A 17,500-nucleotide genomic window follows, 5' to 3' on the forward strand; every position below is an offset into this window, starting at 1 on the left:
CTGATGATATATAGTTGTTATAGTCCTGTGTATATTTACATCATCGGGGCAGATGGGATTTCCTCTTGACACTTGACAGGAGAACCCTAGAGATCTCTCATATAGACATGAACTGAACATCAGTGTGTCATTAAACCCCACCCGGTGAAACATGCGCAATGAAACGTTTTGTGTTCATACAGCATCATATAAAGCAGTTCAGAGACTTCTTCACAGTGCATTCGATTAAACTGATTATTATAACAATCCAAATCTGAAAGATCAAAACCACCACCAAAAACAACCACAAAATGATTATCACCACCCCCAAAGCCTTCTTTAAAAAAAAAAACTTGACCCATTCTGAAACCCCACAGACAGACAGCGAGAGCGGGATAGGAACGCTGGTGCTGTCCGGATCGATCTTCGTGCAGGCGATTATGGGATTGGGGCTCACCTATAACAGACGCCGGCATTGGTGGACCCAATCCGAAGAATGGGGGTGGAGGAGGAGGGGCTGGGGGAGGAGCTCCAGTAGGAGCGGCCCATGACATGGGCGAGGCTGTTAGTCGCAATCATCGCATAGGAAAAAAATTGGTTTACAAACACGCACAACACAAATATGTGAACTTTCAAAAAGGCATCCATTCAAATAATCTGTCAGAAAAACATAAATAACACAAATGGCATGGGAAGGCAATGGTGCTGATGCAGGGTGTTGCTATGGAGTTCGTTGGCTCTCATAGGAGAACACACGAGAAACCTCTTTTCTGCTTATTATCCTTGACTTTCCTCTCCTTTACAGTTTTCCATCCCAACCTGTCTTCCACCTTGGAGTGGCCTACTTTACCAAACCCTTAGCTGGAAAAATGAGGACATGAAAGCTACAGGCGCACAGTTTAGTGAACTAATCTTGCTCCATTTATCACTCCAGAGAGATGAGGATATACCGCAGTGAACAACACGACGCGAGAGAGAGTTAAGATGGAAAACGCCATAATCCTTCCTCAGACAATGTGTTTTTATTCTTGTGTGTGAACTAGGCAGCAGATATACTGTACGTGTGCACGGCAGCTCACCTTGGATTGGGTTGGGAATAGAGGGAGTCGGCACGGCGATGGGAATACTGATGCTGCTGCCGCCGCTGTTCTCACGACTACCGCTACCCCCACTGCTGCCGCTATAATGGGAAAGAGACAAAGAGAGTCAAGTGTCATGTGGATTGGCGTGTAACAAAACTTTTCTGGGTTTTCACCCCTTAAATGATCCAGTGTTTATCCTCACTGAAGCGGAGATCCGAGCCATGACAAACAATCTGACTGAAATGACAGCGGTTTGACAGTAAGATGCAATGCGGTTATGCAATAAGAGCATATTAGAATATCCCACAGTGCATTAGGAAGCCAGAGAGCTTCGGTGAGTTGATATGAAGCTGAATAAGCAACTGAAGAGCAGATAATGGACCAGATGGAAACGTGCAGTCATACTTCATCTTAATTACACACGAGAAAAGAATAGAGAACGCTGACTCCAGCGAACCTGAGGAAAGTGTTGGATAAAACGCACTTAATAATGCTCACATACTCAAGGAATTCTTTCCTCTGAGCTTTCCTGTAGCTCAGTGGTAAGAGCATTGCGTTAACAATGCAAGGTTGTAGGTTCGATCCCAGGGGATTGCAAATACCTATGTAAAATGTATAGGATAAAGCAATGTAAGTCGCTTTGGATAAAAGCGTCTGCCAAATGCCTCAAATGTAATTCTGGATAGGAACTGAATGCACTTGAAGTGGATAAAAGCAGCCATCAGAAGTCGTGCCACTCGGCGGCCATCTTTGCAAGGCCTGTTATTGACTTCATAGCAGGTCAACAACCCAATCTCCTTGAATGGTGGAAGGCAGATGTTTCTAAAATCGCTGGCAAAAGTCATTAAATAGCATATTTCCGGTCAGTAATTAAACCTGATATGGACTTCAGTGTTTCCGCTAGGATTCTGTGAAAATGTGGCATCACTTGATTGATAACGTCACACACTAATTAACATATTTGTGACATCATCAAGTAGTTTTAATACTGCCTACAAGACACCTTGAAAGTGGGATTTTTCCCACCACAAACGCGAAAGCAACGTCTGGATTTACTAATATTAAAAGTATTTAGTAACATTCATGTTAGCAATGATTAAGTAGAATTAAAACATTACAAGTATCTTTTTACATTAACAGAGCACAGTTCCATAGGAATTATCGAATTTCCGACAGCGTGAAGGCAGCAATATTTGCTATTTCATACCCGTTTGCCCAATAAACCCGTTCTCATGTACATATTTTCTGTTTCTGTGTTTGTTGTCAGTTCTGTTTTATAACCAAGACCCAAATCTGTGTTTTACACCGTGTTGCAGTGATTATTATAATGATTTATCTATGCACACCATTATTATTTTTGTTCATTTGCACTTGTAATCTTTAATCAAAAACGTTAAGCAAACAACAACTCTTCACCAAATGAAGTCAGCAACAAAAAAAAGGTAGGACTATACTGACTGGCATTTTTGGCCCTCCCCTCCAGGCCCAACTTACAATAAACCAACCAAAAAGGGATTTTTTTCTTCTAATTTAAGAAACCGTTTCACTCTGATACACGTCACCATATGAAAAGAAGTCAACTTCCGTTTCATGGTGAATTAAAAGAGCGGAAAGCCAGGGCATTAGCATTAGCCATTGCGCTTTTTTGGCTAAAACCATTTAATTTCTCCCTGCTGTCTGCCACTCACTCAAAAACGCATTCCCTGCAATGGGAAAGTGAGACGTTGCGCAATCTGGGCAGTACTGATGACATTTTCCTACTGAATGAACGGTTTATCTGAAAAGACGCTACGTTCAAAAAATTTGCTAAATCTAGTGAAAGAGTTGCAAATTTAGCAACAATGGCCGGACAAATGAATGAATGGGAAAGAGTGCGTCACTGTAGTCATGGTGGGGAGGATTTTTGGCATGGTGGCAGGAACACTGGACTGTAACATAGCCAACTTTGTACACTTTGTAAACGGCAGGAGTTCCCTTGAAAACGGCCACCGCAGCCGCTAAGCGCACAAAAAAATGCCAGCTTCTCGCGTTTTCAAAAACGTGGCATTTCCATTGGATATACAAATGTAAAACCACGCCTTGGTAGACACAGCCCCCTAATTTCGTAGCTTAGATATAAAAAAAAAAACTTTTACAATGTGTCTTTAGCTACTGCACAAAGGCTGGCAAGCGCCTCACATAAGCCCCGCCCCAGAGAATCGTCCGTATCTATCAACTGGTTTTTACTGGAAGGCATGGCTTTCTTTGCTAGAGCGGTCATATGGAGCGTTGCATTCCTCTCTATTCATTGTAATGGCAGAGGTGCATTTTGTTGTCATGTTGTGCATCTTTTGTGTCAGCCGCATTTAACATCTTACTGTCTGTTTGTTGTTACGAAAAATAGCTCACACCTTAATTCTACTGAGTTCCCACAATATCCAAATCAGAATCAAAGCTTGAACGTAACTCCTATCCTCTACTACACTAATATACAGAGTGTAATATTAAATAAATGAATCTGACAGAAACAACGTGCGTTAGGGGCTGTGTCCATCAAGGCGTTTCTGCCGATGTACGGTATGTTTTTTCAATTGTTTCCAATGGAAACGCAGCGTTTTTTGAAAACGCGAACAGCTGCCGTTTTTTCCGTGCTCATCGCTGGTGCTATGCGTTTTTCCCACAATCACTGCCGGCGTTCGACCGGGCGCCAAGAGTTGAACAATGCTCAACTTTGGGCAGTACGCGGTGGCTAGTGTTTTCAGCCGCGAAAAAGCGCCTCAGTGGATACAGCCCTTCACTCCTGCTCAAAATGATGTTGTGAGAAACTATTTATTTGGTTTGATCTGGTGGATTCATTAAACTGTCATGTGCCGGTAATGTAAACATAATGTACATATAAAATATGCAATATGCAAATATTATCGGCACTGAAGAATTTACCACTGAGGCCAATTCAGTTATACCCAGCATGCATTGCTGCTGTAATGATTGTGTGAATGAGATGTTTTATAAACGCTGTGAGTGTGTGTTGAGTGGCTTATTCCTCTGGTTTAGACAGCACATGAGGTGGTGGGTTTGTGCTGACTTTATTTACACACGTCAGTGGGTGTGAAGAAAATGACCCACACAGTCATTTCAACATGAACACCATGAAAAAAATGAGGAGGTCAAACACACTCTAACATTCACAGACATTCCCACTGCAATAATATAAATAAATAAAAATAGCAGGTGTTTATGTTAATTCATCGGCTTTGAGACACTTATTCAGACTTAATATGTAATCTATCTAAAACTATAAGCGGTTGGTAGTTACTTTACCAAACTATTTGCAATTTGTTATATGCGACGTGTCCTAATAATAATTTTGTGAGACCACTAAAGTCACAAGCTCGCACGGCATAGTGACCTAGATACATGCATGGCTACACATGTTACCTGTGGGTTCTGGGTCTCTGGTTGAGAGATGCCGTGCGTCCCGGGCTGTGTTGACTGGCCAGGCGAGCAGGACTCGTCATGTAATCATTGGGTACTGTAGGAGGTTTCACAGGCTCCAGAGTTTTATAGGGAGTGTTACGCCTGTTCCAGAGAAAACAAACCTTTCAAATTAAAAAGCATCAACATGATTTATAAAAGTCTAAATATAAAAGTGAACATATGCACACCTGTGACCTTATATCAGTTGACTTATCGTTTTCATATAGACTTGCCTATACAAATCATACAATGAAGAGACTCTGAAATGAAAGCACTTACCCAAGCGTCCCTCGTCCTGTCAGCGGTGGACTGGGAGGTTTCTGTGTCGGTGGGTTCGTCCTGGACAGAGTTCCTCCTCTGATTGACTGATTGTTGCCGTGTTGCTGAGTGGACATGAAAAACATCACCTTTAGATTCACAACACATCTGACCTTCAGGTTACAACTCAGGAGACATTTAATCTCTGCAAAAACTGCAGTTGATTTGTTTCGATTTAAGCCATAATAAAAAAATATACAGCTAACAAACACAATAAAAACCTGATAACATAATAAAAAACATGATTTTAGATTTTACTCATTTTGGATACAAACTCTTCATATATATATATATATATATATATATATATATATATATATATGGGTCAAAGACAAAAAAGGGTTTAAGCATAAAACAATAATTGTAATACTGCTTTGAATTGTTTCAAGGTTTTCTGTTAAATTTAATTGCATATTTTTGTTTGTTTTTCAGAGCAAAAAACAAATCATATACATTTTTCACTGATTTACAGAAGACGCCACTAAAATATCATTCAGTGTGAATCTTGTCAGGCATATTTACAACAAAAATCAATTTATGACATATTAATAACTAATTACTGTCATCTTAAAATGCTAATTTAGTTGTAATTTTAAATCTTTTAACAACGACCACACAAAACCAAATTTCTATTAAACCTTAATTGTAATAAGCACTAGCTACTGTTAAAAGAACAAGCACTTTTTCCAGGGATAATAGTCTCAAGTTAAGCTTGTTTATTTTAAAGAAACCAAATAACGTGGCTCAGGGCAGTGACAAACTGAGAACATAAATCTTTTCTGTTATTATGTTTATGTTTGATATCGGTGATAAACAGGTCTTTTGCGTTTTTTTTGTACGTTAAGCTGTTACCTTCTAATGGATTTTGGGAAAGAAACACTTACCGCAAGATTTTTTACTTTATCTCTTTACTAAGGCACCTATGTATTGAAAAGGAGAATGTGCATCTCAAGGGGTTTATCCAATTAATAAAATTTGAATAAATAAGCTATCGTGTTTATTACAAGGTAAGGTTTGACAGAAATGTGGGTTTACCTGGTCGTTGTTCAGGTCATTAAACAGAAGTACTTCAAGTTTGATTGAACATGATTAAAAGTGAGCTATTTTTAAAGTGTGCACGCGACGCCCGCATCGAGACAGGCTGACTGCTCAGTCCTACTTCTCCGTGACGATGAGGGCGTGCAGTTCAAAATCAAAACAAACTAATTTGAAAGGGGGGGACATGAACGGAATTTTGTCCCCATTAGAAATGACGCCCCCTTATGTGCATATATTCATACTTCATTGTTATACATGTTGTCTATCTTCCTGCTGTATAAATATGATATATCCAGAAGATAAATATAAATATATAATAAATCTCATTATCAGAACTTAATTAGATATCTTTAATACATTTTCATAACTTGCCAACATTTGCATTAGCATTGAGCATTCAAATGAACTGTGATAAATTAATAAATCTAAGAAAAAAAAAAGATATAATACGTGGAATTATAATGGGAGATTGTTACCGTGAGATATATTGTTACCATGAAATAAAAATACTTATTCCGTGAAATAGATTATTGTTCTTTCCCCCGACCCTAATTTGGGGATTTAGTCACAAAATGATTATTACCATAGTTACATTTAAATGACTTTAAATACTTTATATGTGGAAAATAATAACAGCGAATTAATAGTTATAGTGGAGAGATGAAGACTAAGATGAACAAATAAAAATCCAAGAATTGTAAAATAAATGCTACCAAACATACATAAAAATTTACTTTGACATTAAAATAGCTCAATTAGATGCACAACCTGTAATGGCTGCATATATAATTTATTTTAATGTCATTAAATACAGCACAGATCACATTAGGGACAGAAGTTTGAGCTACAACTATAAACACATATGCAAGGTTATGATGATGGAATGAATGAGGGAATATGAATATCTAACACAGTATCACTCAGTCGATCTGTGGCAGACTAAAACAGGGAAGGTTATGAGACAAGTGCACTTACCTTGGCTTTAAGCCACTAGCGTGGGCAGGAGGAAGAGACAGAGAGAAAGAATGACAGAACAAGAGTAAGAAATAAAGAGAGATAAAGAGAAAGAGAGAGAGAGAGAGACAAGTCAAAATGTTCATGTATAAGGGTTCTTAGACACTTTAAATCTCTACATACACTGTGTAAGTTTGGGAATACAGTGTGTAACCCTATATTAGACATGGTTTATTACACATGTTGATTTTTATAAGTGCATCATATGATAATTCTCTGTTAGTTAGTTTGTTGTAGTTAGCAACACTGTAAAAATGGTAGCTTGGCTGTCTCCCAAATACTTCAAATGTCGAGCAGCTTGTAGGATGACATGCTGCAGTTGGAAGATTTCAGGCTGACTGGTGTAAGCAGCAGATAAACTCGGTCAGGCAAACACATGCTGGGTTCATTCGGGTCCCTGGAATCACTGGAGAGTTCAATCCTCCCTCAGCCAGACACAAATACAGCTAAAATGTATCACTCTGACAGCGCCAAAATCCTCAAACTGTGAAAGCACTTAATGTTCAATGAAACAGATACACGGAGGGGAAAAGAAGTGCTGAATATTTTCCAGAACAGAGATGGGAAGTATATTACATTAAAAAAAAAAACATCATGGTAGAACTCCTCTGCATTCCTAGATTAAGGGTCAACTGACATTGAAAATAAATCTCATTGGATCTCATGTAAACTCGAAGAAAGATGCTTTAATCCCATTGTCAGGTGACGGCTTGTGTTGAACGTCAATGTGCAGTCAACAGTTATAATACTATACTATCAGGAAGATCTGTGACAGCAATACGTGTCTTGGCTTCACAGAACGTTTTCATAGACACTTATATATGTTCACCTGTATGTTTCATGAGATCATGAATTAGTGCAGTGATGTCATATAAACAGTGTTTAGTTTTTACCCCAATCAACATAAACAGCCGACACTTTAATATGGATCGCTGCGTTAAACTCCTGTTATAGATTTTGTCTGTTGGGTTGCCTACATCATTTCAGCCATAATCCTTTGTGTTCGCTCATGCCACTCAAAATCCTGCCAGATTAATCACAGATGCAGGGTGATGATGTCATTGGGTCACACGTTATTACACATCAGAACAGCAGTGCATGCTGGTGCATGCTGTCAACAAACTGTAAGTGCTGGAATGTGCATTATGTACAGTACATCACTGGACAATTCTTAACAGAAAAGACGTGTCAATGAAAGTGTACAATGTCCTATTTGTTGTTCAAGGCTTTTTAGGGTACAAAACAAGCTCCCCCGTTTGGGTCAACATGCCCCTCTTATTACAGACTATTTTAAAAATGTCATGTTGGATTTTGTTTGTCTATTTATTTTCCATTATTTATTTGGGATATACAATAAAACAACATAATGTACAGTCAGCCACATTGTGTTTTTGTTTCACGACAGACACCTGCTGACTGTTTGATTTCGTAATTCTTGTAAATTTAATAACACTGCGCTAATTCAATATAAGTGAGTGACGGATGAGCATGAACAGACTGTTAAGACTGATCTGAACCCAGGCTGGACTGTACAAATCTGATCTCATTAGACGTCTCCGCTCTCAAAGACATGTGAACAACAGTGCATTTGTGATAAGCGAACACGAATGACGGATGGAAATTAATTCAATTTCATTTAACATTTCAGTTAGTAGACATCTTAATATTAAAAACCAGATATTATATCATCGAATGTACTATAAATATACATAAATACAAGATATTCTGTAAAATATACTGTGTTTTGTTGTGCCGTGAGTCAGAAATGACTTAAGGTCATGGGATGTGGTTTGTTAAGTGGGTCAGAAGTTAATTCAGTAACAAACTTGTTGAGTGAGAGAAGAAGCCATTTTGGACAGATCAATTCATCAAAATGCTTTTTTATATAAAAAGTAATTTGTTCATAATTTTTTAAGACACAGTCGTACATTCTGAGTCTTTCTGTGCTTTTAAAGGGGTGCTGCAACAATGTGTCACAACGTTAAACGTGCCGTCTTCTCATGCTTATCATGGTCAACTTGTCAAAAAACGAGCTGGGTGTATTACGTAGTATTTCTGTTCTTGATACACTCCCCAAGCGATCGTACAGGATTCGGAAAGTTATAAAGGTGTTTTGTAAAATTTTCTTAGTCCCTTATTGGATAAATCTCCCGGAAAAGCATGAGGCACGCCGTGTGGCAGCATGGAGAGCAGGAGAAGAAGCATGCACAGACGATACTTTCACTTGTGTGCAGGAGAGAGAGAGAGCATACATTCGCGAAGTTCAGCTGTTTGTTTTTTCACTGTGTGATGAATGTTATATAAACTGTGGATATGACACTGGATTTGGAGATCGTTTGAAACTGATATATGGAGCCATCCCAGCGCTAAAAGATGCCAGAAATGAACCGCATGCGGTGAGTTAAACTGATGTCTGAGTTATGTTAACAATGTGCTTTAGTTCAGCCTACCCCTCCCCCCCGCATGTGCAGTATTATTTGGGAAGTAATCGAAAAGCTGTATCTATCTTTTATAAATGTGATCAAACTAAATAATCTTCGAAGATATGACGTATGCAATACTTCTCTATAGGTACTAGGGATGAGTCACAAATTTCTAATATTCGATTAGTTTTTTAATTATAGAATTTCGAATAGTGTGTGCGATCTTAAAAAAAATCGCTGTGTTTTCACGCTTAACGCGTTCATGTAACCAAAGGGTGGCGCTGCCAATAACGACGCACCTTAAACCTAAAGGCTGTCAATCAAGAGACAATAGAGGAAAACATTTACTCACAACAATTGTTAACGAAGTTACGCACACTGGAGACCCGCGTGGCATAAAAGATACAATAAATTGAGACGTGTCAAAAATGCGTTCCGTGTGGGGGAACTTTAATAAAAAGAATGAGAATAAAGTGCAGTGCAAACTCTGCAATGCAAAGCTGGCTTATCACCGATCAACAACTACGATGCACAATCATTTGAGGGCGTAGCACCCAGCAGGTCCATCCACAGGTCAGCAATCAGTTGCTAGTTTTATGGTCAGACCAACCTATTTGGATGCCAGACGGGCAGAGCGAATAGTAGCTTTAATTATTAAGATGATCGCTAAGGATATGCTTCCGATCGGCTTTGTCGAAGGAGAGGGCTTTAAACATCTTTTGGAGTTTGTACAACCCAAGTTTACTGTTCCGTCTAAAAAACGATCACTGCCAGACTGGAGAAACTTTTTCATGACAATAGAAATGGAAGCATTTTGAGCTAAATCGTTCCGGACTGTTAATAAATGCCGTCATTCGGTTAATGTGTTTTAACACGTTTTAAGTCTGGTCTAAAATCTTTATGGCTTTAATATATTTTCTTTGATTAATCACACTGCTGTTTTTTAAGTTGGTATAAATGTGCATGCTCATATTGTACAAGGAAATGTCCTAGCATTATGAGTGGTTGATGCTGATCGGCGCAGTGTTAATAAGTGCCGTCATTCGGTTGTTAGTATATTAATGTTTCAGCGCGTTGTCTTAATGTTTAGCTTGATCTAATATTGCCTATTCCATAATAAATAAAGCAGTGTGTCGTCACAGATTTAAAGCGTAAATGGTCTCTCTCCGTTTGTGTGTATGTAAAACTGTAAATACGTCCATGTGGGGGAGGGGTGCGAATTTCGAATAATTTTCGAATAGTTCTCACCGATCTTCGAATATTATTTTTGCTTTAAATGCCCGTCCCTAATAGGTACTCAAGATTAATATGAGATTGGCCCATGTGTTAGGGCCACTTTGAAATAATTTCTGAGTCAGCGATGCAAGAATAACCAAAGTAAAGTTGTATTTTAGTGCAGTGCTAGGCCCACAGTGGTGGAAGAACGCAGACATTCAAGAACTGTCATAAAAAAACAAATGCAGAAATATCTTCTGTTCTCCATTTTCAGCCCTAAACTTCATATAACTCATTGCACTACACAACTATATTACACTATATCAATGTACAGACGTAGTTGCTCAAAATGACAAACAATTAGAAAAACATAATTTGAACAATAGCTGATAATAAATGTTTTAAATGGATGGACCAAACTTGAGTAAAAGTACTCATTCTTATGTACTGGTAATGATATTCCATAAATAATTATGTAAACATATAAAAAAGAAACATTTAGAAAAAATAAATCTGAAGGTAACTATCATGCTTAATGATTGCATTGAAAATTGTCATTTGGAGAGTTTTTTTACCTTTACTCCATGGCCCACATCATCCAGTACTGTGAAGTCGATGGGTTTTCTGATGTATCTCACCGGCCGCTCGATGTTGGGTGGAGCGATGATCTTATGAGTCCTTAATGTGTTCTTATTAGTTGTCAGGATCCCAATCTCTCGCCGAGCGACTTTCTCCTTATGGATGTCCACCGTCTAATGAAAACAAGACAAACACTAGATTAAAACTGAGGTCTATAGTGCAAGCAAGTTCGAAAGCTCAGTTGATGATTTACTGAATCACGTAACTCTTGTCCATTTTTATGTTATAATATTGCTAATATTGCTAGCATCTTAAGGCTGGAATACACTACAAGACTTTTAAAATCTGAACAGATTAAAAAAAATTGATATCTTTCACTTGCAGACTTTTTGAATGTTTTAATAGAAAACAATATATGATCAAATCTGCAGACTGTCCGCAACAACTCCAGACTGAAAACATGGGCAAAAATCTGGGCAAAAGTCTTGTAGTGTATTCAGCCTCTAATCATTTTTCTTCACATTATCAAAACCAATGCTAATTATGCCAATGCACATTAACAAGTCAAAATGAAATAAAATTTACTCTGTGTGCTTTAATGCTGTGTACAATTTATCAGTGCACACGGTGTGAAAGAAAATAAAGATTAGCCTAATATTTCATTAAGATGCAATACCTTGCTCGGCCTCAGTTTCAACTTTTTCTTGTAACCAAGATTATTTTCACAGCCCTCCCCTAAATCCATCTCTCATCTAGAGACCACTTTCCTGGTCTGAACCATACAAACAAGTTGCACAAAACAATAATTTCTGGGTGCATAACAGTTTCCAAGCACTGTTTTATTATATCGCATTACAGTAATACCTTTTAGAAAACACTGTTTTATGGTTATTTAAAATCCTGCAACTTCTCAGAAAAAAATCTTCTTTACATAAAACCCCTTATATAAGCGCCGCTATTTTTAAGCATTTTATTGATTGCAAAAAAAAGTTCAGAACATAAATGTTGAGTGTTTTATCCTATCAAATGATGTATAGCAGGTGAAATTTTATTGAATGATGATGTATAACAAAGGTTATAAAAAAGCTGACAGCATAAAAATGCCTTTTCCATGGGCATGTTTAAGGTGCAAAAAATCTGCCGGATTTTAAGACAACACACGTATGAGGATGTACCGGATGATAGAGGTGATGTTTAGTTGGTAAATGTGGACATCTCAGTACAGTTCATAGAGTAAGACATATTCAGATACGAGAGGTTTACTTTGTGTAGATTCAGCAGTTTCAGTCATCTTCTGGGTGAGACGTCTATGAGTTTATTTGGATCTCATGGAGAAGTAAAACACTTTTGACCTCAAAGAAAAGAGGAATACAGCCCAGAGACATCTTTTTCATACAAAAACATCTATAAACAAATATATACAAACACTGAACTCTTTGTAATTAACTGCAAAGCAAATCTGTCATGTTATAAATAGATTTAAAAGGTTTAAATTAAGCGATACATTTTTTATGGTACTCGCTGCTACCTTTAACCAATGCCAGTATAATGTAAAATTATGTTAAAAAAACAGTATCTTACTGGTAAATTATTTTTTTTAATTTTGTTTTCAGGTATACTTAAATTGAAGTAAAATGTTTTTATTAAGTTCTATTTTTTATGATAAGTAGCTTAATTTTACTAGCTACTAAACAATATATTCTGTGGTCGAATTATAACTTGTTCAAGACAACCAAACTTTTATTTTGAAGGATCGCCGCAAACAGTGTTTGTTTATGTGTTCGTGTCCTCTTGCAGTGAAACGCTGTCGCTGAAAGCTCCACAAGCACAATGGGCTCAGTACAAGCAACCGCGATATTCTTTCACACACAGTCAGGCAAAACGAGCTGAATACATATTTAAACATTATTTAAATGTTTCGTTAGCTGTTATGTTAGCTGTAAGCTGTTCAGTGCAAATTTCTTGTTGGGAAATAATACATTTGCCAGATTCCGTACCATTCCGACAGCAAATTCCGTTTTTGGATTCCTCGATTCCGTCCGCGTTTTCTGTATTGCAAAAATCTTAAAGCTATGTCTTTGGAATCAGTGCGTCATCATGAGTAGGAGTACATAAGCTTGGTATCTGTGCATCCCTAGTTTAAATGATCATGAAGCATAAAACATTACTATAATATCAAAATGCTTGATAGAAAAGTTAACTACAACAGCGCACTTTTGTACTTTCTTCATCAAAATGACTGAAGAGACATTTATAAGCGAGTGTGATAATACTCAGTACGGAGGTTTCAGCTCCTCGTAAAGGCTTAACTTCACTGTCTCTTCAATTAGTCTTTATGGGTGACACGTTTGCCCTAACACACAACATAAAGCAACAAATAAAATGTTTATTACTCATTTGCAAGCCCATCATCCAGCAGTGCTGTCAGAGGAAAACTCTCTGGCACAGAAAGGATTCAGAGCAGATGTGACAGACCGCCTGTCAGAGATGAAAGACCTGCAGTGTCTGCTGTTTACACCAACAGAGGATTCCTTTCATTTCTCCAAGATGTGGAGTCACATCATCACATCTCTTATTCAACATCAGCAAGGAGGAGTCTTGTGCTCTGTGTTCATCTAAACCTCATAGTCGTTTGAAAAAACCAATGAGAACCATAAGTAGTGTCAATACTGGTGTAGTATTAGTTATAGAAGCACTGCTTACGTGTAAGATACGGTGTGAAGTGTTTCATCCAGCCAATAAAAAAAGAGGATAAAATTGTTTGTCTCAGGGATGGATGGACAGTGGATAGATTTGGAGTCTTGAGAAGTGTTGTTGACGGAAGTTGAAGGTGTGATTGTGTAAAATAGCAACAAGCACTGTACAATCAGCAGTGCAGCTGGTGTGGAGGGAAGTGGGAGGGGCATCTTCTTCCTGAGAGCTGAAAATACACTTGCTGAAATGGGCTCAAGCATTACACAATATTAAGGCGTTTAACTTTATAAAAGCCCATCCAAAAAAAAAAAATGATGTGTGAAATTGTGTTCATGCTAGTAAGAATTCGCTCCTGAAGTACTGAGGGTTATGGGAGTATGGATACAGTAAACTCCTGTCTTACTATTCAGTTGGATGGAGGAAACATTACAACATAACCCTGTTGTCATAATCGTTTACATACACATTTGCTTGTGTGTAGCAATCTAACACAACCTGCGTGCAAAAAACAAACGAACAACATCGTAGTGTCGTGCTCAAGAACGTGTCATTTACTTACTAATCAAACACATCATCAAATTTATACAACAATTACAAAAAGAATACATAACCAAGCTCAACCGCTTGATGTCAATGTCCCATACGGTTTCTTCAAATGCCATAAAGTTACACGACTCATTTAACAAATACTTTTTTTTATATAAAATTAACATACAACTAAATATTCATATAGCTATATTGTTAGTCGCAAGCTGGACCAATGAACAAACACAGACCAGAACTTAACTTCGGGGCAGCTGTGTGCATCCCATGAAACCGTCTTTAGCAGCCATCCTCAATAGGCGGACCGCGGGCCGGATCCCAGACCTTTGCTTCTTTCCATCCGGACCGCGAGACATTGACAAATAAACCATTTAAAACATTTGACTATTTCGGATGTTTAAATTGAGCCGCGCGTCTACACAACGGAGAATCAAATTACGCCTGCTCTCAGGAACATTTATCTAATTGATATTTTGCTGCTATATCCTCTAATATCTTTATCTAGTGCCAAACACGCTTCATTTAAACCCTTTCCACTCCGACATTCCACATTAGATATTAGATCAAAGATGAATTACAAGCATTAATTTTACGATTTCAATCATTAAAATGGCATTATTCAGTCAATAAATTATTTAAAGATATAAGTATAGTTCTGGAATTAATTACATGGTAAGGCTAATTTAGTAAGTGAATTTGTTTTCTGGTTATTATAAGAGCATTTTATTTGTTAAATTACATTTGTTGTTTTTATGCTGTCAGTAGCTTTTTTATTTACCAATATACTAATTATCAGACTTGATAAGTGAATGTCAAAATACAAAACAAACGACTTGATAAAATATCATATATTGTATATATCTATATCCAAGTGGGCTAAATTGATTAAATTTTTTATTATTTGTTATATTCAAAAAAACTTTTTGTCTAGACCCCTTTTTGGAAGAAAATATAAAGACTGGATCTCTTGGAACTTTAATTGAAAACCCCTGGTCTATACTATTTTTAAGTCTTTCTATCCACCTTATCTTTGGCGTAAATGTGGGCGCCGCAATCTTTGTGCTGTTTGTGTTTAGACTTCCGGTGAGCCACTTTAGCTAACGGCAGTCGTATTGCAAGTGAGACGAGTGTGCTGTTTTTACTGGATAGTTAATACTTATTATGGAACCCAAAGGTACAAGCGTAATGTGTGCAGTTAGAGGTTGCCATAATAGCCGGTACAAACGCAAACAAATGTCTACAAATCATTTGCTTTGTCCATAATACACGCACCAGAGCTGAATTTGTATGCACCCTATGATCAAAATGAATGACACCCTATGAAACAAAAAATGTATCAATCTGTATGTAACATCAATGTAATTTGTCAGTTACCTACCTCACTGCACTCACATATGTTTTTTATGATGACAACAGATGTATTATACTTTTGCTACAAGTATACATTTGGCCTGTGCTACAAAACATTAAACCTCTGTAGACCAGTGCTATGAGCAAAAAAGCTTAACGTGCAGCCCTGGCAGTAATACTGTTATTAAACTACAGTTTGTTATTGTGAATACAAATGTATACTGCTGTACTTATGTGGGTTGCTTCATGTAATTTGTATGATCGGTCTTGAGTTTTATAGTCAGTTTATCATTCTCATTAATAAAGTATTCAAAACTGGGACTGTTTTCATCTAGATCCGAGTATTCAGTAATTTTTTGTTCACTTAGTAGATTTATATTATGAATCACCACTATGTTCGACTTTGACAGCTTTGTGATACTACTTTATGGTATCATGATAACCTTCATTTCTTCTCCTTTAACCACATTGGGAAACTGAGCAGCACTAGTCACTTGTTACATTGCAAAAGCATTATTACGGAAGGGGAACCAGGATATATTTCTTTATTTCGTAGGTCAAAAATATGAATCACAAAACATGCGACCTAGAACAACCAGAGCATCGCAGTGATGTCCATTTCTAAACTTATCTACATATGGCATATTCACATTAGGAAAAAAAATTACCATGTAAATTCAAAACAGAATACAAAAGCAACAATAATCATTAAAGTGAATTTTGCAACCAAAATGGAGAAACTGAGAGAGAACCAGGGAGTCTTTAAAACAGGTTAGAAAACCAGTTTCACTTCAGCATCTGAAAAAAGTTGTTTCAGCAGTTTAATGAAGCGACCCATGGGGGTGGTGTGCCATCCGGAAAAGCAAGCTTTGCACAAACAGACAGACGTTTTGCATATCTTTATTCAAGGACTGAGTAACAGCAGCACACACACACACACTGTTGTTCCTCTGCAAGTCAACAGAAGTGCCATGACACTGACAGCATATAATAGTAACGGGAAACCTCATGTGATTTTTAAAAAAATGAGAAACGATACCACACCCAGATGTTTGGGTTGCTGGCCAAGTTTTGCCTTCATTGTTAACAGGCTAAATAACTTAACCAGCATACGTAAAACATAACTGATACAAATGTCAAAGCAAATGAATCACACAGTAGCATGCAGCACAGTTACTGTCACATATAAGGAAAAAAAAAACAGTGAGTAAAGCAAGAACCCCAGAGGGTTAGTTTGACTGTTATAAGCACAGTTGAAAGGTGAGGACAGACGGTCTCTTTCAGTTTCACGCCTGTGATCCATCTGCCTTTGGCTTCACTCCCACAGGGTGACCATGAGCGTCTGTAAGCTATGAAATATCAGCTTTCAAGAATTGTTTTTAACTATGCACCTTTGCCCGCATTAACTTCTAAAAGTTAAGCTCTCTTCAAACGTACATTTCAACAGTAACTAGTTTTGCTATTGTTAGTCATTTGTAAGGAATGTAATAATGCTTCAAAGTTTTATATGTATCCCACAGCTAGCACACGCACATCGGAAAGACGTCCGCTAAAGATCTGGGCCCATATTCTTAAAACTTCTAAGAAAGCCCTTAATGTAGCTTAAAAACTTCTACGTAGGAGTCTGAGCTTAAAAACTAATCAGGACCAATCAGAGAGCAACTTTGAGCAAGAAAACGACAAAAATGTCTATCTAAGTGTGGAGGCAGGGCTGACACAGTATTTTATAAGAGGGGTCTAGCTGCAGCCGATGGGGCGAGTGGGGCTCCACTCACGAACGGGAAATACATCACCTACACTCAATGATAA

The 17,500-nt window shown here is 37.6% G+C and overlaps 1 protein-coding gene across 9 annotated transcripts in view; it reads right to left on the reverse strand.

Annotated features, from left to right (window-relative positions):
- abi1a (abl-interactor 1a) overlaps nt 1-17,500 on the reverse strand; it is a 40,509-nt gene that overhangs the window by 6,082 nt on the left and 16,927 nt on the right. For 3 of the 9 annotated variants that reach the window (XM_056737644.1, XM_056737642.1, XM_056737649.1), the window contains exons 3-8: nt 11,101-11,277; nt 6,849-6,863; nt 4,797-4,900; nt 4,479-4,619; nt 1,059-1,159; nt 437-541 (exon numbers count right to left, since the gene is read on the reverse strand). In XM_056737644.1, the coding sequence (XP_056593622.1) occupies nt 437-541; nt 1,059-1,159; nt 4,479-4,619; nt 4,797-4,900; nt 6,849-6,863; nt 11,101-11,277 (643 nt within the window). The remainder of the gene's footprint in view (nt 1-436; nt 542-1,058; nt 1,160-4,478; nt 4,620-4,796; nt 4,901-6,848; nt 6,864-11,100; nt 11,278-17,500) is intronic. The other 6 variants (XM_056737647.1, XM_056737645.1, XM_056737650.1 and 3 more) reach the window with 3 other exon arrangements.

The sequence above is a fragment of the Triplophysa dalaica genome, chromosome 23 (genome assembly GCF_015846415.1).
Source record: "Triplophysa dalaica isolate WHDGS20190420 chromosome 23, ASM1584641v1, whole genome shotgun sequence".
Lineage (NCBI taxonomy): Eukaryota > Metazoa > Chordata > Actinopteri > Cypriniformes > Nemacheilidae > Triplophysa > Triplophysa dalaica.